Source organism: Salmo trutta, chromosome 14, assembly GCF_901001165.1.
Source record: "Salmo trutta chromosome 14, fSalTru1.1, whole genome shotgun sequence".
NCBI lineage: Eukaryota > Metazoa > Chordata > Actinopteri > Salmoniformes > Salmonidae > Salmo > Salmo trutta.
In genome coordinates, this window is record NC_042970.1 from 59,951,910 (window position 1) to 59,974,131 (window position 22,222).

The 22,222-nt window shown below is 42.8% G+C and overlaps 1 protein-coding gene across 7 annotated transcripts in view; it reads left to right on the forward strand.

Annotated features, from left to right (window-relative positions):
* ttbk1a (tau tubulin kinase 1a) overlaps nt 1–22,222 on the forward strand; it is a 49,458-nt gene that overhangs the window by 9,549 nt on the left and 17,687 nt on the right. For 2 of the 7 annotated variants that reach the window (XM_029776601.1, XM_029776602.1), the window contains exons 5-14: nt 2,356–2,508; nt 3,105–3,209; nt 10,261–10,326; nt 10,610–10,702; nt 11,206–11,331; nt 11,742–11,896; nt 14,119–14,329; nt 14,715–14,896; nt 15,251–15,585; nt 15,950–16,113. In XM_029776601.1, coding sequence (XP_029632461.1) covers nt 2,356–2,508; nt 3,105–3,209; nt 10,261–10,326; nt 10,610–10,702; nt 11,206–11,331; nt 11,742–11,896; nt 14,119–14,329; nt 14,715–14,896; nt 15,251–15,585; nt 15,950–16,113 — 1,590 coding nt within the window. Of the gene's footprint in view, nt 1–2,355; nt 2,509–3,104; nt 3,210–8,467; nt 8,555–8,591; nt 8,605–8,842; nt 8,911–10,260; nt 10,327–10,609; nt 10,703–11,205; nt 11,332–11,741; nt 11,897–14,118; nt 14,330–14,714; nt 14,897–15,250; nt 15,586–15,949; nt 16,114–22,222 lie in introns of those variants that run through there. The other 5 variants (XM_029776603.1, XM_029776604.1, XM_029776606.1 and 2 more) reach the window with 5 other exon arrangements.

Genomic DNA, 22,222 nt, shown 5'->3' on the forward strand with positions numbered 1-22,222 from the left:
CACCATCCCCAAAATATCATTCTGTGAGAATCTGACCACAATTCAACAAAAACACGTTTTTCAAAAGAAGTGCAATTTATAAAGCCTGCATAAGGTATTGTGAAATGTGAAGTCTGCAAATAGGCCATATTAACTGAATAAATGATTCGTAAGCAGCGGCTGGTTAGAGGCTGACAAAGAACATACTGATGAAGGACAATAATGCAAATGTCATATGTGACATGATCCAACATAGCATTGTCAGCCTTCTATAACACGAAAGTATCTTATGGAAAGTCTATAGCTGTGTCTTAACCCAATCCATTGTCGATTGAGACACAGCCTATAAAGCTGTTATGTTACTTGGGTGTAAAAATCCATCATGACCAAACTTTTGGTACTGTATGACTTATTGACAAGGCTGCAATCAGCTTTGAATGAAAAAGAAAACTATGTGCTGTACAGAACTGACTTGATATGCTGTGATGACTTAGCCAAGCCAATGCCCAGGTTCGAATGAATTCATTTAAGAAGTATCACATTTTATTTAAGTTAAATTGAAACTCAGGGTCGTACTCATAAGGCATGAAATGGAAGAAAACATACTGAAACATATTGACACATACTGAAACATACTGAAACATATTGAAACATACTGACACATACTGACACATACTGAAACATACTGAAACATACTGACACATACTGAAACATATTGACACATACTGAAACATATTGAAACAATCTGAAACATATTGAAACAATCTGAAACATATTGAAACATACTGAAACATATTGAAACATATTGAAACATATTGAAACATACTGAAACATACTGAAACAGGGACTGACTACCTGGACTAACTGGTCCAATACGAAACGTTCATTTTTGTTTTCCGTTGCAAAATGGTTTAAAACATTGCATGCCTTAATCAGGTTTGAAAGTAAGCTGGTACGGTCCGGTACTGCGTCACTGCAAAATGAGACGTGAGCCTATCACAATTAACACAAAATGCCAAAAAACTATAAACTATTACACCATTATTTAACATTACTGCATGTCAGCCGCATGAAAATGAACTTGAAACCGGGTGGTATACACTCCAAATTGTGTTGTGGTTCGACTTATATTTTGCCAAGGCGGAGATGAGTGGCCGAGACAGAGTCGCGCGCGGACAACAGTGGACAAATTAGTTCAGGCTACAAGTGTAGGCCTAATGACAATCGCTGAATGTTATTACAATACATGTACAGTAGGTGTTTTGTAACTGATGTCTCGTTGCATTCATCAAATTGCGAGTGCACAATGCACAGTGGGGTTTGGATCCTGAAATGATTTTGTCAGTGGACGAACGTAGCCTACAGCAGCGCCTTTGTTAAGTGATTGTTTGACAATCAGAGGAAAACATCATGACTGGTTGTGTTTATGCCTGCATTAAAAGCGATAGGCGGTGTGTCCATAAGGCTACGGGGAATCTTTCCCTAAAGTAAATGTAATTAAATTGCCAAAATTATATAGCCTAATTAGCTTACTCCCCACTATACAGAAATAAATGAAATCATTCAAAATAGGCTACTACACCAGAAAGCATGATTTGGCCACAGAGGACCATTTGCTTCTTTTAAAGAAAGCTGTGGATTGTTTTCAGTTGCGTAGTCTACAGTAGGAAGGACCCGCAATTTGGGCAGCTCGCGCGGCAAATAGATGATTGTTGGGTTGTGACTGTCAGTGAAAAGCAGGGAGACCCAGCCAAGCATATTGCAATATTTCAAATGACAATCTTGTATTTGTAACCTAGGCCTACTCAGCGCCACTAGGCGCTGCATTGAACAGTCTTTTCTGCGAACAGTGATTGAGTTATATTATTAGCCTAAATTATGACTGTCCAATCGAATCATCACATTAGGAATCGTAGGCTATCTTACGTAAGTCTGCAAATGCGAGGATCCATGGAATGCTTTATTATAAAGGTGCATGTTTATGGTGAAAATTAGCTTCCGCAAACTTGAAACGCAAGCACTATGTTAATAGGTATTGCATGTTAAGTGATATGACAAGTCTTTACTAGGCCTAGGTTACTAGGCCCACAGACATCATATATGAAATGAATAAGGATTCTATATGGAATTCTATGATTGCACCTAGGCGATTGGGTGTCCCGTACCGATAAGAAATTATATGTGTTCTTTCGCACAAAACCTGTTTGTTTACATATGGTTGGTTTTCTGGAGTAGGGTGAAGTTGCCCCTAAATGCTGATTTTGGGTCAGATTTGTATTTTCCCCACCAAAGGTTAAGGTTAGGATTGGGGGAGGGAAGCTGACCCTAGATCTGTACCTAGAGGTAACTTCACCCCAGAGCGTTGTTTTGTTTTGGGGGGTGGAGCAGGGACGCAATTTGGCGGACCTGAGGAGGAGCCAGCCTCGGGGGACTTTCACCATGAGCACCACGCTCCGCCTGGGGAAACAGATCCTGGAGTCTATAGAGGCCATCCACTCTGTCGGCTTCCTGCATCGAGATATCAAACCGGTACGTATCATACAGATGCAGACTTGTTTTTGTTGCACGTGTCATGGCACAGCATGCCACAGCTTTATGACGGGTTATCAGTGCTAATTCTAAAATACAATGCTTAAATGCAAATATGTGTAATTTTTGCATTCTAATTTACCATTTAACCATAGCATTTTAGAGTTGGCCCTGATAACCTTCCATAATGCTGTGGCATGCTGTGCTGTGACGCATGGAAAAAAGACTGCACCTGTATTGTCCATCAAAACGGAAATGTCTTTTTGCCATCGGTTCGTTTCATTCGCAATCCCAGACACCACATACACACACACACAGGCAGCATTGGGTGAGCAGCAGAACAGCACCCCTGGAGCAGGTTAGTGGTTAAGTGCTTTGCTCAAGGGCACAACGGCAATACGTGGCTTCTTAGATGGTCCTATAGCCGATGTTTCGTCAAACAATGCCCCCCCCCTTAAGAACAAGCACCCCTCCTGGCTAGCTCTAATGGCACAGTGGTGGTTCCTTGGTGTTGCTACAGTAGCCCCACGCTCTTACCGACTGAGCCACACGACCATATCTGTAATGCACTGAATAATCATGTATTTTCTCTGCAGTCAAACTTCGCCATGGGAAGGCTGCCTTCGACCTTGAGGAAGTGTTACATGCTAGACTTTGGCCTCGCGCGGCAGTACACCAATACCACTGGAGAAGTCCGCCCTGTAAGTCTCCTCTTTTGTTCCTTTGCTTTGGTTTGTCCTACGAAATGTTAGTTTACATTTGAGTCATTTAGCAGACGTTCTTATCCATTAAGTGCCTTGCTCAAGGGCACATCGACAGAGCCTTGTCGGCTTGGGGATTCGAACCAGCAACCTTTACTGGCCCAACGCTCTAACCGCTAGGCTACCTGCCGCCCAGTTCAACGTTATTGCGATGTTATTAGAATAATGTCCAGCTCGTGGGTAAGTTCCAGGTCATCTTTTTTGCAATGGTGAGGCTGCACAGATTAGCAGGTCTGAGATTCCAACATCTGGGCCTATCATTTATAAACCATCTCAGAGTAGGAGTGCAGATCTAGGATCATGTCCCCCTGTACATGTATTTATGATCTAAAAGGCAAACGTGATTCTTCCTTAGCATCCTACTCTGAGACTCATTATGAAATGGGAGTACGATATATCAATTTTCTGCGATGTGCAGCGCGACAGAAATGAGCAAGACCTGGAACGCGCCCAGTGTTTCCTAAATGGTGGGTCAGGATCAATGACATCACATGACCCACCCTAAAGCATGGAACACTGAGAATCTCACTGCCGAAAGACTGCCGATAGGTACTTATCACAGTGGGAGGCCGTTCCTTCTCTTGCTAGAACTAAAGTGGTAGCTGCTGCGTGCCGACGAACCTACTAATCGCAACGCTCGTCAGTGGCGAACAACTTGACTTTGAGCCAATCCGAGAGCATGAGAATTTTTTGGGGAATTTTCTTTGTACATCCACGGACGAGACAGTCACACTTCGTATACAATGTAGGCTATGGGATGGTCGTTAGCTAAGTGCACAGACGCAATGCACACCACACTAATTACTTCCTCCAAGCTAGCTAACCACTGTAGCTAGTACTGACATTGTAATTAAATCCCAACGGATTAGCTAGTTTCCATAAAACAGCTGCCGGTGTTAGCTGCTGAGTTAGTGCAGTGTCCTTAACTAGCTAGCTAAATGATGTGAACACAAAAGAGATCGACTGCCGATGCTGTCGGCAGGCAAAAGTTTGACAATCCTACCGGTGTGTCTGAACTTTAAGATCCTCTTAGCTCCTAGCTCAGGACTGGGTCGTACTCATCAGGCAGCAAACAGAAGATAACAGACTGAAACAGGGAAGGATTACATGGATTTGTCCAATAACAAACACACATTTTCAGTTTGTGCTACAAAACGTTTTAAAAGTTTTCCGTTGGGTCTGTGCCATAATGAACAAGAACCTTGACTAGGTTGTGGGTCACAATGCAGAAGTTTGAGGATCACTGGACGATATTATCATCGTTGGTACTGTTTTGTTTACGTTGAGACCCTGGGTTTGGTGCATTGCAGTACAATTCATGCAAAAGTTAGCTCATTCATTGTACAATATCTGAATCCTTGTTCTACTCTTCCTTGTTTACATGGGTAGCTGTCCAATATGCCTGGCGGTATCGCCTTTTTTTTGAGAGCTTAGGGCCGGTTTGCCGGACCCAGATTTAACCTATTACCGGACTAAAATATATGCTCAATGGAGAATCACCATTGAAAGTGCTTTGATATCCAGGAATAGGTTTAATCTGGGTCTGGAAAACCTGTCGGTAATGTACAAGATCAAACAGATGACAGTTAAAATGCATTAGCCAGTGACTGCTTATGACATCGGTTATGTTGTGTTAGTTAATGATAGTACAGTGACACCTTCAAAGTGACATCTTAAAAATGGATGGATCATATTGGTTATATTTGTGCCCAGTCCATGGTTTGGCTAATATATAATATATACTGTAAGATATGCCACTTAGCAGACAATTTTATTTTTTTTGTATGAGATTTCCTGCAGGCTTTGTTCATTTTTATCAGCCTTTTAAAGTGACCTAGAAAACTTTTTTTATTTACAATATCATAGTCTTAAAGCCTCTCCATCATTTTCAAATTGAGTTGAAATGTTCAGTTCATTTGTCATTCACATCTTACACAGTAATCCCTGTCTTTTGTAGCTAGTTTACATGTTAATCACAGTCTTAGGGGATATGCGACCGGAACTAAGCCGAAGAAGGACTAACCTCCCCCTTTCTCCGACCGGCACTCTCTCTCTCTACCTCACTCTCTCTCCCTTTTCCTTCACTCACTCACTCTCTCTCTCTCTCTACCTCACCCTCTCTCCCTTTTCCTTCACTCACTCTCTCTCTCTACCTCACCCTCTCTCCCTTTTCCTTCACTCACTCTCTCTCTCTACCTCACCCTCTCTCCCTTTTCCTTCACTCACTCTCTCTCTCTCTACCTCACCCTCTCTCCCTTTTCCTTCACTCACTCTCCCTCTCTCTACCTCACTCTCTCTCCCTTTTCCTTCACTCTCTCTCTCTCTCTCTCTCTACCTCACTCTCTCTCCCTTTTCCTTCACTCACTCTCTCTCTCTACCTCACTCTCTCTCCCTTTTCCTTCACTCACTCTCTCTCTACCTCACCCTCTCTCCCTTTTCCTTCACTCACTCTCTCTCTCTACCTCACTCTCTCTCCCTTTTCCTTCACTCACTCTCTCTCTCTACCTCACTCTCTCTCCCTTTTCCTTCACTCACTCTCTCTCTCTACCTCACTCTCTCTCCCTTTTCCTTCACTCACTCTCTCTCTCTACCTCACTCTCTCTCCCTTTTCCTTCACTCACTCTCACCACTCAAGCTCTTTTTTCTCTCTCTTTTTTTCAGTCTTTCTCTCTCTACCTCACTCTCTCACAAACACATTCTCACAAGCAAATGCGTCCCATTCATCCTCTCCCATCCCCTCTTATTGACTGCATTTTCAATCTCTCCTCTTCTTCTCCCCTTTGATCTTCCCTCTTCTTCTTCACTTCCATCCCGTCATTTCCTCCTCTCCCAAATTCTCCCTGTCTGCTTTTATCTCTCTTAATCTCTTCTAGCACTTTCACCTCCTCTCCTTTTTTCCCCTCTCATCAATTGCTTATGCATTCATCCTCCTCTCCACTGGACTCTTCTTCCCCTTTATGTCTCTTTTCTTCCTCCTCTCCTCTCCCCTCCTTTTCACTAGACTCTCTCAGGTAACTTCTATCTTCTCTCCTTTCCCCTCTTGCCCCTTCTACATTTCTGTCATCCACTCCATTTCTCTTTCGGCTCCTCTCCCTTTCCATCCACTCTTTCCATTTCTCTCCCCTCCTTTTGCCTCCCATCTCTTAGCCACCGCTCTCCCTTCCCTCTGCTTTCCTACTCTCATCTCTTTGACTCAGTCACTATCTGATCTCTATTTCTCTCTGCCACTCCCCCCCCCCCCCCCCCCCTCATATCTCTGCCTCTACCACTCTGTGTCCTCATGCAGCGCCCCCCCCCCCCCCCCCCTCCCCCCTGTGTTCGGAGCTCTGTGAGTGCAGCAGCGTGAGATGAATATTTAATTTGCATGCATGCGTCAGTGGGCGATGCCCCGAGGCATCTCTCCCCCCTTTACCCCCCATCCCCCGCTCCCCTTCTCCTTTTCCCCTTCTCTTGCTCTCTGATTTTTTTTCTTCTAGCCAGTACAGCTGAGTCAGCTTCAGCTCATTGATTTGTGATGAATGCGAGGCTCTGGCTCCCTCTCTTTCTCTCTCTGCGTTATCCTTTTTTCTCTCCCATTTGCCTCTCCCTCTTTCTGTCTACCTCTCACCCTCCCTGTTTGTCTCTCCATCTTGCTTTATTTAACTCCCCCTGCTTCCATGTCTGTCTCTCGTTCTTTACCCCTGCTTCCCTCCCTCTCTCTCCCTCCTCCTCATTCCATCTCCCTTCTCTCTTCATCTCCCTCTTCCCCCAGTCCCTGGCAAATAGCAGTGTATGCCTCTCTCCTACCCTGAGGCAGCCAGATCTCCAGGGAAGGAAGTGTCAGGGGCCTCTCCAGTCCAAATGACCTTCACCTTGCCACTTTGTCAGCCCCTTAGCCATAAAGCATATTTGTTAGCACATAGCCGTTAGCCCCCAGCCAGAAGCCACAAAGCATATTTGTTAGCACATAGCCGTCAGCCATTTGCCACAAAGCATATTTGTTAGCATGAAGCCTTTAGCATCCAGTGCTTGTGCAGTGAATGACCTACCAGCTGCTACATACTGTAGTGTTCTCTCCGCAATGAAGAGGGATCTTCCCTCACTTTCCTTCCCTGATAACTGAATAAATCATTGTGGGTAATAAATAGCGGAGCTATTTTTCCTCTCGTGGCACGCGTCATGTGTTTCTCAGAAATCTTGTTTTCCATGACTGCTGCTGAGAAGTGGAAAATAATTCTTTACGTAGAGATTTTAGCATGCTAATTCATTTTCTATAACACGTCTCTGTCCTTTATGCGGTAACTGAGTAGCAGGTTTAGGGGCGTGTTAAATGTTGATGGGTTTTGTAAACTCATGGGGCGTTTTCATATTCATACATTGACATATAAATATATAAGGTACTGCTGGGAAAAAATGCTTGCAGAGTTAGCTTTGTCTTGAGGCATCCGTCAAACTACAAATGACTGTACATATCAGCTGCCAAAATGTATGGTTTTAACACATTTTTATTCTATTGAAGCTGGTTTTCTATCTTGAGTATATAATGCTGCAGGATTAGGTCACTTTTCAGGGAGTTTTATGTGTAAACAGATTAAGTCTATTTCTAAACTAAAACGCATTCGCTATTAAAAGTGCTTCATAGTTCAAGACTAGGCCTAATCTGTGTCTGGGAAACCGGCCCTATATGCCTTATATTACATTATATAGGTATAATTAAGGCTGTTTCATGAACATTATTGCCTCTTGGATAGGATAACACTCAATCCACTTGCATACCTACAGTAGGTGATAAAATGGGATGCAGTGTTTTGAAACGTGAAAAAAGTAAGGTCCCCACTTACCAGCAGTTCCCACAAATCAAACTGATATGTTTTCTGAATGTGTGATGTTGTAAGCCAGAATGGGATTGTTACAGGAAGTTGATACAAAATTTCATACATTATTTAAATATTTCAGCCAGAATTGTGGCCATTGGTGGTCAGCAAGGACATTACTTACTATCAACTCATTAAGTGTATATATAGTTCTGTCTCTATTACATAAAAGCCAATAGAAAATGTTTGACAAGTTACTGCCGTTACCATGTGTAATTTGGACCTCGTGAATGTCACTGTTTTCCTATGTGATGTGTGCCTATTTATTTTACATTTCCTTACATTTATTCATTCATTTTGTTTCAGTGCTTGCCTTTGTTTTGTGTTTTACAGTTCCTTTTGGACATTTGATTTTGAAGTGCATGCTCCAACCCGTTTCTCCATCAGATCCTTGCTCCGCCATGGCTGTCACGTGCATGGTGACAGAGTGACGTGAGTGTGGTCACCAAGCTTTCTGTTCTCCTCATAGCAGAGGGGTCACAGTAAGGACACCCACTTTCGACCTTTCTGTTATACTCATATCAATGGTTACTGTTTCTATTGCTAGGACCCCGTTATTGCTGCTGGCAGCTATTTTATATAGCAACAGCTGTAAATGGATCTGTCTACATAGCAATAATATTAGAGCCTCATTCGGATGTAAGACATTTGTACATTATTGCTCGCTCTCTCGCTAACTTGAACTCTTTCTAACTTACACTTAGATGTTGTTTCTTTCAGGTTTTAGCTATGTGTCAGAGTAGGGCCCTGATTCTGATGCATACGCTGTCGACAAGGAAGATCTAAGCGTAAGTTAGAGCAATGTGGAAGTTTCTCAAGGTCACAAGGTAGAGGCTCAGAATTTCCCTTAAGGTTCTTACACACAGCGAGCTGCACACTCTAATTCAGTCTGAAGCAGCTTCTCCTTGTCGCCGAAGAAGCATTTAGTTAATTGCTTGTTTAGGACAGAGGGAAACGGCATACAGGCAGCCTTCTCTCTGTAATAACCAGCCGAGAGCACCGTTGGTGTTATTGTTGACAATAATGGGGCATCCCTCACTGTCAAATCTAAACCTAGGATGCGTCCCAAATAGTGCCATTCTGGATACAGCCCCACTGTCTACCTCCGAGGGCTCAGTACTCAGTGTTCGATAAATGACCGTGGGACTCGACCGTGAGCGTTCAGTTTGCTCCCCCCGGAGCTAAGGTCACGGCACCAGCAAACTACGAGGGTAATGTGAGAACGAACAGCATGTGCCGCACCCCTGATACTGCCATCCCAAGCCAAACTCACAAGAGATTGAGTTTCTAAAATAAGCTAGAGAGGCGCAATTCTATTTGACAGTTTTCAGATTGTCAGTTCGGGAGATGAATCGACATTTAGGAAAAAGTTTGAAAGAATAAAAGGAGTTATTGAATTATTTCAATACAAGTTCATTGAATATTGCTTATTGATATTGACTGGATTAAAATGAAATTTAGCTCAACTACAGTATAATACCATAATGGTTTTACCCAAGTGGCTTACTGAGCCAAACACACACAGACATTAATTCATGAGCTTTTAGTAGGATTAGTGTTCAGATGCCTGGTGTGACCCCTCACTTATGTTTCTGGCTACTTTATTATTTCGTTTTTATTTTATTTATACAATTTAGATTCGCTGTGTTTACAGTAAATATCCATAGCTCCTCTACGGCACTGAATGGCGGCAACAAAAGCATTGATGTTACCTATATGTCCGATCGAATTTGCAAGGTCAAATTTAGCATGTTCGATGACGTGCTTTTGGGTCTTAAGATGACTTGTGTTGCATGTATCCTCTATGTAGCTGGTGTGTCCTGGTTATTTGGCGCTAACGGATGTGAGATGAATGCTAGTGTAGTGTAAACGTAAATTGTTACCGGTAATTTATTTTGTTCCATTTGTTTTCCTTACTATTTACTTCCCATTTAAGTCAACACCAACAAAAATATGCGTTTTAGTGTTTGTTAGATCGGAATAGTTCGTTTTTAAAACCAATCACATTTTGGAGCGTGAGCAGTAGAGAGAAACCTAGAAGGAAGATGTGTCAGAATTGTTATTTTTCCAAGACGTTGAAGTATGTGCATCTTGATATTGGTCCGTCACTAATACTGTTCCCTTTTGTTTCCTTTCAGCCGAGGACTGTCGCAGGTTTTCGAGGAACTGTCCGATATGCCTCAGTCAATGCACATAAAAACAAAGTAAACAACATTGTTTATGTTGTCGAAATGATATGCTGGAAAATGTATTCTGCCAAATTTGCTCATTGAAATTAACTTGCTTATTGTGTTGTTGTACTATAAAATGGTGGCAGGCAACTATAGAATAAGGAATTACAATACATACCCACTCTAATAATTTAATAGGATCTCTATGGGGCAACCTTAGGTTTGGCACTATTAAGGGTATACTGTACTAATTAAAACGATATAGCATGGAGGAAGATATCATTCGTAATCTCTACTCTACTTTTTCTCTCCCCAGGAAATGGGCCGACATGATGACCTATGGTCTTTATTTTACATGTTGGTGGAATTTGCAGTGGGGCAGCTACCATGGCGGAAAATCAAGGACAAGGTAGAGTCACTTCACTCGTCCACGACAGACCCACTGTATTTCTAGCGAATCGTTAAAGTCAAATAATCAAATAAGCAAGATGAACAAAACACAAGCCTTTTTGGATCTTCTTTTCTTTCAACTCTTGACAATGTTAGTGACATTTCATTTAGTCCGTTTTTCTAGGTATTTCATTTGTAATATGAGTAGCGCCTCGAAATCAGAAATAAATGCATGTGGCATATCATTTGGTACGCTTCTCGATTCATTGTATGAAATTGTGCAAACTCCAAATATCCCAGTGTGTGTTGGCTCTGTCGAAGTGGCATATAGGATGGTCTAATTTGCATATAGGATGGTCTAATCTACACCCTTGATCATTTTCACTCCATCAGCTTTCGGACACTTGTGCATATGGCGCAATGGGCAAATGGAGGGGTACTGGTTTGTTTTCAGCCACTGAATGACAAGCAAATATATAAAATAAAGTAAAACAAATCTTCTTTTTTTTCTGTTTTACGCAGGAGCAAGTTGGGCAGATAAAAGAGCGATATGACCATAGGATGCTGCTGAAACACATGCCTTCAGAGTTTCATATCTTCCTCGACCATGTATTGGGCCTTGACTACTACACCAAGCCGGATTATCAGGTACCATCGCAGTATAGAGAATAAGGAAAGTACTTTGAAAGTGTTTCGAAATACTCCCACAAACGTCTCTTTTTGTTGTTGTTGACTGGCCTCTATTGCTGGGACTTTTTTGTATGCTCACACAAACTGATATGTTGACTTCATCAATGCTTCCTAGTACTCCCTGTGCTATTTCCAGTAACAAAATTGCATCTAAAATTACACCTTATTTCTTATTTACTGCACTACTTTGACCAGAGAGGTACACTACAGTGTAAAGGAAATAGGGTGCCATTTGGACACAACCAGAGTCTCATTTGGAGTTGTTTTCTATTGGCCGACTGCTGGTCTGGTCAAGGGAATAGGGTGTATTTTAAAGATTAGGGTGCCATTTGGGATGCAACCCAAGTCACATTTCCTTTATTTCCCAGCTGCTGATGTCGGTGTTTGAGAACAGCATGAAGGAGCGCATCATCATGGAAAATGAGCCGTTTGATTGGGAGAAAGGAGGAACGGACTCCGCACAGTCAACAAGCGCCTCCAACCAACCACAACACAACACACGGCCCACCGTCGCCATGGTGGGGTAAGGACCCTGATATATTTACCATTAGGATTAAAAGGAGAGTCCACAATATTACATGATCATACACTGCAGGGTGACTTTCTACTTGCATTTTATTTAACGGTGGAACCACTGGGCCTCAAGGGAACCCCCTTCAAGCTAATGAGCAGTGACTCTGACTGCAACACTGTGACAGTGTAATTAATCAATTTCATATATGATATCGCAAAAATGATGAAGGTAAAATTTGAATAATATTTATTTAATGGTGGCGCGGGCACCTGCTGAGTGAGCATCATTCTGGCTTTTTTTGCGCTTAGGCCTCGGAGGTGTAGGTTCATGCTGAGGCTCAGAATCTGAAGAACAATCAGAGATGTCATGATACATTTTTTTCCTCCCACCATCTGAGTCATTTTCATTCAGATCTAGTAGCAGTGCTAACACAGCATGTGCATCCATTCGTCTTTATCTTCTTGCCATTGTATATTACGCACACTCTCACTGTGTACTCCAAATAGGTCAGAGTAGACGGATAAAACTGCTTGGATTTGGTGGACTGATATAGAGCACATACTATACCATTTTCAGATTAGAATTAGAATATACCAATACAATAGAATTTCCCGCCCTGTTCTTCATTCACAATTGGTAATTACATAATTATGCATCGTTCGCTTCCCTTCGCTCATCAACTCACCCATTCTCCCCCTTTCTCCCCCATCATACTTGACTTAATATATTTAATCTGTTGGTATAAGTGTGAAATTAGTTTCGGGTCAATTTTGAGACAATTATCTGGGTGATTACCAACTGGGCACGGAACCTTCCACTGTCGGGAGAAGGGGGGGATAACGGTGGAAAACCTTTCACAAAACGAGATGCCTTCCTAAAACGGGTTATAACTCCAGTTCTGTTTGTGATGTTGACGTTCTAACAACGGCAGTGTGTTATATGGACTTATTTAGGAAATGTCAAGGAGTGGGATGAACCCATGGTTTTACAAATGGCAGAGTAATACAAATATGATATGAATGAGCAGTCACAATTACTGCTTTAGTATTCTAGTGTTAACAGAGACAGTGCCCGTTAATCAACATTTCAGTGTTCACATCAATGTAAATGTGCCAGCTGAAATGCCCTCCCTTGAGGCGTGCCCACGTGGGAAGAGCCAATAGAGGCCATCTTGGCAGATTCACATTTTGTAGTTGTTGATTTTTGTAAGCAGAAAGTTTCCCCATTGTGTATGATGATGTCATATTTCTGCGTCTTCCTTTAATCCTAGAGTATTTTTCACCAGTTGTCTGTATTTGACACTTGACATTTACAGTATCAATACAGATCCTATATAGATCCTGAATGTTCCACAACGTGATACAGTCACAGTGCTCTATTTTTAATCTGTCTTTTATACATCTTTCATGGGAGCTATTGTTTGACTCACTCACCCAAATATATCCTTTTGAAGTTCTCTCTCTCTCACTCTCTCAGATGACTGTCTTGTTTGAAGCTCTTTACTGTTCAGCCCGCCTAGACACACACACACACACGTTCAGACACACACACACTACACACAGCTGCATGACTTCCCTGCGAACACGACATCCTTATCTCTGGAGACATCATTAGTCTTTTAGTCGTCATCACACACTGAGACTCTATCCTAAATGGCACCCTATTCCCTATGTAGTGCCCTTTGATCAGGGCCCATAGGCCTCTGGTCAAAAGTAGTGCACTAAGTAGGGAATAGGGTGCCATTTGGCATAGAGTCTCAGTGTGAACAGAGAGAGATAATAGGTTTTGTGTCCATCAGTATTGCTGTCATGCCTCGAGGCTACTGCCACACTGCTCATCCAAACCCTTTGAAATGCATGATATTGAATTCTAAACTAGGCTGTAAAAGGCATTTGATATACCAGTTTACAATTAATGTTTCACTGAATAAATAGATATGTAAATAGATGTTTACTGAACTTTGAGGGTTGCCTGTACAAAGTGCATTAATTAAGTGCATGCTTAATTCAGGAAATATTATTATTTTTTAAAATTTGGAATAGAGTAGGGCTGGAACAAAAACCTGCACAGCCAGTGGACATATTCACATATAGGTGTTATATACATGTGTTTATTATATACATTCATATACATTAGTACATACATTGTATACATCATTGGGCCACCACTGCTCTTAATCAACTGATTAAACCTGAACCCATCTCCCCACTCCCACCCATCTTCTCCTCCAGAGCCCTCAACACCCCGGTGCCCGTAGACCTCCAGAGGGAGAACACGGAGAACGTGCTCCAGGACGAGCACCTCAGCGACCAGGAGAACGCCCCTCCGGCCCTGCCCACCGGTGGGAGCCGCCAGGGTGGCGGTGGCCAGACGCCCGCTAAGGGCGAGGGATGGGAGGACACCGACTTCAACCGCAACAAACTCAGGATCAGCCTGGGCAAGGTGAGTAAGGGGGAGGAATGAGGGGAAGGAGACCACAACATTTTACTGTATGGCCTGGTCTCACCACAATGGCCCGTAGATGGTAGGATGGCATCGATGTAGATGTTTTAGCATAGCTTATACTGTTTGTTGATACAGTATTTTTAGCATTTTTGATTAATGAAAAATATGGGATGGATTGATGGTTGGCTGGGTAGAGGATGATAGACGGACAGAGAGATGCACAGGCAGAGATGGACATCCAGTCAGAAAATGTGTACACCAGACAGACGAAGGCCTACCCTTTAAACTCCTAGCAGTGGTAATAGACACATTTTAGAATGAATTACTGTTTAGCATACGTCACCGTGACCTCCTGTCTCTCCTTTCCCCTCTGTGTCTGCAGGGGGCCCAGGAGGGGGATGAACCCAGCAGAGGGGCCTGTCCCATGTCTCCGTGCCGGGCAGGAGGGGCCCCCGAGTCCCCCAGTGGCCAGATGCGCTCGCTCCGGTATCGCCGCATCAACAGCCCCGAGTCAGACCGCATGTCGGCCGCTGATGGGAGGGGCGTCGACGGATACGGCCAAAGGTGACCACAACAAACCAGCTCTAGTATTAGTTCCAGACCTGTACTAGCTTTTAGTATAGTAGTATTTAAGTAATGTAGTTAACCAGGAAGTACATTGTACTCAAATACATTTAATATTGTACCTAGCTACATTAAAGTCTCTTAGGTGTTCTTGGAAAGTCCTTTGGGTTAGGGTCTGTGAAACTGCTATAAGCCTATCTATTATAGCCCTCCACTTTAATACTTCATTCAATACTTAATGTGTGGGTTTTGTGTGTGTGCATTCGTTTCTGCCTGCTTGTGTGTCTATGTGCCCTTGTACGTCCTCGTGCTTGTACCTGTGTGAATGTATGTGTACACATCTGTGTGCCACAGTATCAGGTCCCGCATGGACATCCTGGGATCGCCCTCGCGCCACGTGTACTCGTCCCAGCCGGCCATGATGCTGTCTGTGGACTGCGGCCTGCAGCGCGGGCGGCACGGCGAGGGCTCGGTGGCGTCCGTGGACCAGGAAGCCCACAGTAATGCCTTTATCAGATCGGTGCCGCTGGCAGAGGAAGAAGACTTTGATAGCAAGGAGTGGGTGATCATCGACAAGGAGACGGAGCTGAGGGACTTCCAGCCCACCACGTCGGGCACCACCGATGAGGAGCCTGAGGAGCTGAGGCCACTGGAGGAGGGAGAGGAGAGGAGGAGGTTGCGGGGAGGAGGTGGGCCTGGAGGTTTTATGTACATTCAATGATCTGCTATTTCAGTCAGTTCAATTCTGTTCCATTCTATTCAGTTCTGTTGTATTCTGTTCTATTCTGTACACGTTGTGTTGTGTTGACGATGATGCTCATCTCTCCTCTCACGTTCAAATATTGTTTGACGTTTGACTTAATCCGGCAAACGCTTTTCCCGCTACTGAGCCGAACCAAACCATTTGTATTGAGCTGGTTATGCATCCACCACAGCAGAACCGTGCTGAAAAGCACAATGTGAAAATGAAATATTCATCCCATTACAGTTTGGTTCGGGTTGGCATGATAGTGTGAAAAGGGTACTAGATTCCTAACCAATCCTTTGTTTTAGGGGCGGAGATGGTGGTGCGACCCAAGACGACCCACACGACTAACAGCAGCCGGGGCATGCTCACACTCACCGAGGAGGAAGCCTCCAGACGAAGTGGGGGAAGCCCCGCCATGTCGCCGTGTCATTCACTCCCGTCAGGCCGTCCTATTGGACCACAAAGACCGGTAAGAGACCGGGCCGACCTATCGGTGGAGGGAGGCTTCTCTCCTTGCATGTTCATGGGAGTTGGCTCAGAGCTGGGTCGCCTGCTGTACAATGCGATTGATCTTCAGATGATATGGATGAGACCCACCTAAGCGGTGGGTGTTGTTGTTGATCTATCCAGATGATGTAAAGATTAGCTCTTCGGTGCCCCCTCTGTTCGGGATGTCAATTAACATGCAGTGCTTAGCCTAGGGTTGCAAAATTCCGATAACTTTGCCAAAATTACCTGTTTTTCCAGAAATCTCAGTTGGAAGATTCCTTCTAATTTCAGGCATCTTTCTAGAAAACCAGGGAATTTTGCAACCCTAGAATTTTGCAAGCCAGTGGGAGCTGAATACCTTGGCGGGGGGCGACCATTATTCCCTCAGCCATTTTAGTGTCATTCACACTGTCATTGGTGTGACATATCCTGCCAGTGTAAAGAGAGAAAAAGTGAATTCTTCTATGTCAGTAGGCACAAATTGTTCCTTTCCATGAGTTTGGTTTTGCCCATGACTTTTGGTTTTAACCATTGTTTTTGTAATGCTTAAGGTATGAATGGGAGACGTGGCTTTGCTAACTGCATATTCCAGCATCAGATCAGATATAGCCTTACATATTATAATTATTGAACATTTTATGCTTTTTGGGTGAGATGGTGGCATGAGTAGGGTTGTTTTGACAGTCCCCCCCCGGCGAATGTATTTCTACAATATTTTCTCAATAGTTTTCTCAATGAGTCCACAAGAGCATATTCTCACAGTGCAGTTCCGGCAAATGCCAGATAGGCTAGTCCATACCACGGGCAGATTCCTGTTCCCAGTACGTCCCTGTATTCGGGATGACATTTGTCAGCATTGCACTGCACTTGATGCCCTCGTTATGACACACTGTCTGATGAAAGAAGATATACGCATACATGATGACACTTTGTCATTCTGATGAGAATAATGTAACAAACATCCAGATAGCTGGGTCATATTCAGTATGGCACAACCAAGCAAAAGGTTTTTGTAACAGAAAAAAAAACATTTGGACATGTTCAGGTGGTGCAACCTAGTTTCAAAACGTTTTCTTCACACTGAACATGTTCTTGACGTCAGTGTTAGAAAGTTAGATGTACACTGTCCTGACATGAAAACCTTTTGGTTGAAAATGTTAAATGAAAAGGTTTAAACCGTGGGTCTTCCCATCAGGCTAGGGAAACATGTGTTTAAGCTGACTGTTACCTCATACATAAAAAGATGCACAAAAGAAAATATGGGGAATGTTCAAGTCTTTTAGCTGAATGAATTATAGAGGAAATTCAGCAAATTCTTGGAGAACAGTTGAAGTTGACAAAATGTTTCCTCATTGTTAAAACCAATGTGTCTCAGCCTGTAGCTTCCATTAGTGTTTCGGGTTCTTTAGGGGTCTTTTAGGTGAGAATGTCATTCTCCATATAAAAATGTGCAATCATACTATTTTGCCCAACAGTGATGTACACTACCGTTCAAAAGTTTGGAGTCACTTAGAAATGTTATTGTTTTTGAAAGAAAACCTGACAGATAGCTAGCTGTATGTTAGAGAGAGTTAAGTTAGAGAGAGCGAGCAATAATGTACAAATGTCTTACATCCGAATGTGGCTCTAATATTATTGCTATGTACACTACCATTCAAAAGTTTGGGGTCACATAGAAATATCCTTGTTTTTGAAAGAAAAACACATTTTTTGTCCATTAAAATAACATCAGAAATCAGAAATACAGTGTAGACATTGCTAATGTTGTAAATTACTATTGTAGCTGGAAACGGCAGATTTCTTTAATGGAATATCTACAAAGGCATACACAGGCCCATTATCAGCAACCATCACTCCTGTGTTCCAATGGCACGTTGTGTTAGCCAATCCAAGTTTATCATTTTAAAAGGCTAGTGATTAGAAAACCCTTTTGCAATTATGTTAGTGAAAACTGTTGTGGAAAATATTGTGGTAAATATTTTCTTCTTCTTGAACTGCACTGTTGGTTAAGGGCTTGTAAGTAAGCATTTCAAAGTAAAGTCTACACTTGTTGTATTCGGCGCACGTGACAAAGTCTGATTTGCTCCGGTTAAAGAAGCAATAAAACTGGCCTTCTTTAGACTAGTTGAGTATCTGGAGCATCAGCATTTGTGGGTTCGATTACAGGCTCAAAATGGCAAGAAATAAATAACTTTCTTCTGAAACTCGTCAGTCCATTCTTGTTCTGAGAAATGAAGGCTATTTCATGCAAGAAATTGCTAAGAAACTGAAGATCTCGTACAACGCTGTGTACTACTCCCTTCACAGAACAGCTCAAACTGCCTCTAACCAGAATATAAAGAGGAGTGGGAGGCCCCGGTACACAACTGAGCAAGAGGACAAGTACATTAGAGTAGCTAGTTTGAGAAACAGACGCCTCACAAGTCCTCAACTGGCAGCTTCATTAAATAGTACCCGCAAAACACCAGTCTCAACATCAACATTGAAGAGGCGACTCCGGGATGCTGGCCTTCTAGGTAGAGTTGCAAAGAAAAAGCCATATCTCAGACTGGCCAATAAAAAGAAAAGATTAAGATGGGCAAAAGAACACAGACACTGGAAAGAGAAAGATTGGAAAAAAGTGTTATGGACAGACGAAGTTTGAGGTGTTCAGATTACAAAGAAGAACATTCGTGAGACGCAGAAAAAGTGAAAAGATGCTGGAGGAGTGCTTGACGCCATCTGTCAAGCATGGTGGAGACAGTGTGATGGTCTGGGGGTGCTTTGGTGGTGGTAAAGTGGGAGGTTTGTACAGGGTAAAAGGGATCTTGAAGAAGGAAGGCTATCACTTAATGTTGCAATGCCATGCCATCCCCTTTGGACGTCGCTTAATTGCAGATAATTTCCTCCTACAACAGGACAATGACCCAAAGCACAGCTCCAAACTATGCAATAACTATTTAGGGAAGAAGCAGTCAGCTGGTATTCTGTCTATAATGGAGTGGCCAGCACAGTCACCGGATCTTCTAACACTATTGAGCTGTTGTGGGAGCAGCTTAACCGTAGGTACGTAAGAAGTGCCCATCAAGCCAATCCAACTTGTGGGAGGTGCTTCAGGAAGCATGGGCTGGAATATCTTCAGATTACCTCAACAAATTGACAACTAGAATGCCAAAGGTCTGCAAGGCTGTAATTGCTGCAAATGGAGGATTCTTTGACGAAAGCAAAGTTTGAAGGACACTGTTATTTCAAATAAAAGTCATTATTTATAACCTTGTCAACGTCTTGACTATATTTCCTATTCATTTAGCAACTCATTTCATGTATGTGTTCATGGAAAAACAAGGAAATGTTAGTTACACTTTCAACTCTGAAATACAGTTTTCTACACAAATATGTGTCAAGAAACAGGCATTTAGGTATGAACCAAATACACATCCATGAGCATTTTAAAGAGATTCATAAATGCTTTAAGCATACATTGCTTACTATGTGCTACTGTGTATGTCTAATGGGAGGCCCATACACATAGTGTAAGTACAGTAACACTGTTTATTTATTTTTTATTCCCCTGCGCCCAACACTAGAGGGTGCCACAACACATCCCTGTGCTCAAAACATCCTAACTCAGAGCAGAGTATGTACACTCTACATAGAAAAGTATGTGGACACCCCTTCAAATTGGTGGATTCGGTTATATCAGCCACACCCGTTGCTGACAGGTGTATAAAATCGAACACACAGCCATGCAATCTCCATAGACAAACGTTGGTAGTAGAACGGCCTTACTGAAGAGCTCAGTGGCTTTCAACGTGGCACCGTCATAGGATGCCACCTTTCCAGCAAGTCAGTTCGTCAAATTTCTGCCCTGCTAGAGCTGCCCCGGTCAACTAAGTGTTGTTATTGTGAAGTGGAAACGTCTAGGATCAACAACGGCTCAGCTGTGCAGTGGTAGGCCACACAAGCTCACAGAACGGGACCACTGAGTGCTGAAGCGTGTAAAAATCATCTGTCCTCGGTTGCAACACTCCCTACCGAGTTCCAAACTGCCTCTGGAAGCAACGTCAGCACAAGAACTGTTCGTAAGGAGCTTCATGAAATGGGCTTCCGTGGCTGAGCAGCCGCACACAAGCCTAAGATCACCCATGTGCAATGCTAAGCGTCGGCTGGAGTGGTGGGAAGCTAGCCGCCATTGGACTCTGGAGCAGTGGAAACACGTTCTCTGGAGTGACAAATCACGCTTCACCATCTGGCAGTCCGACGGCTGAATCTGGGTTTGCTGGATGCCAGGAGCTACCTGCCGTAATGCATAGTGCCAAATGTAAAGGTTGGTGGAGGAGGAATAATGGTCTGGGGCTGTTTTTCATGGTTCGGGTTAGGCCCCTTTGTTCCAGTGAAGGGAAATCTTAACGCTAAAGCATACAATGACTTTCTAGACGATTCTGTGCTTCAACTTTGTGGCAACAGTTGGGGGAAGGCCCTTTCCTGTTTCAGCATGACAATGCCCCCATGCACAAAGCAATGTCCATGCAGAAATGGTTTGTTGAGATCGGTGTGGAAGAACTTGACTGGCCTGGACAGAGCCCTGTCCTCAACCCCATCGAACACCTTTGGGATGAATTGGAACGAGCCAGGCCTAATCGCCTAACATCAGTGCCCGACGTCACTAATGATCTTGTGGCTGAATGGAAGCAAGTCCCTGCAGCAATATTCCAACATCTAGTGGAATGCCTTCCCAGAAGAGTGGAGGCTGTTACAGTAGCAAAGGGGGGACCAAATCCATGTTAATACCCATGATTTTGGAATGACATGTTCGACGAACAGGTGTCCACATACATTTGGTCATGTAATGTATTTATCTATGAGGTTAGGGTGAGAAATAACTCCCAGATCATTTGAAAGGTTTGAACGGAAAATGTGATACAGCTCCATATGAATGAAACAATGGCGCTCATTGTTAAAGGACAACAGACAAAAAAAGAACATGGCTAACAAGAATGTCAGTCAGTAGTCACTCGGATGTGGTTTTAAATCCAGTTAGTTCAGATTGATTAATTGAAACAATAGTGTAGTTGGGTCGTTCCACAAAATGAGTCCCTTTTGTGTACCTTTGATATTTCAAGTAGATATTGTGCACCAATATTGGATTTTAAAAGCCTATTATATTAAAAAGTACCCATCCCCTAGGGCCGATTGACCCACCCTAGTGTCAATCTAATTAACATTATACAAATATTCAAATCAAAATCCGTCTGTTTAACCCCCACCAATTTATTCTTAACTGACTGCCTAGTTAAATGTATCTTTCTTAAAGGTCCAATGCAGCCATTTTCATCTGAATATAAAATAATTTCTGGGTAACAATTAAGTACCTTACTGTGATTGTTTTCAATTAAAGTGGCCAAAAAGAAACCAAAATAGCTCCTTAGCTAAATTAAATTTCTCATGCAAGAATTTTGCTAGGACTGTCTGGAAGTGGTTTGAGAGAGGGACCTAATTTGAAGGAGCCTAATTTAACCTGAAAACTAGCTGTTATTGGCAGAGAGTAGGGCAAACTCTCTTTGTTATTGGACTATTAACTTGTACCACCCGGTGATGTCATCAGTCGGTCCAAAAACCCCACCCAATTGCCCCTCCCTGTTGCACACAACAAGCTTCCCTGTTACTTTATTTGGCAGTTAATATGCACTTACTATAGACCTCTTTTTTTATTAAGTTGAACATATGTTTGTCATGGCAGAATGTTAAAATGAGGTGAAATGAAACGTTCACCAAATTACACTACCCAAAAGGGACTCATTTCATGGAACGACTCAGTTATCACTCATTGCCTCAATTGAGTGGAATTTAAATGGAGTTTAAATGCACTGTGGAATAATGCCTTTTCAAATATTTTATTTTAATTTTGGAGATACTTAATTTTGGAGCAAATCCTTGTTCTTTGAAATCTGAAATCAAAGTTGTTTTTATTATTTTTATTGAACAAAATACACACACTCAAACTATTTTGTGTACAAATCCAAAACTTCACACAACATCCTTAATTAAAGTCACCTTTTGTAAGGTTTCCTTTTGTTTAAATCTGGTTTTCTGGTTGAAGCGAAGTCAGA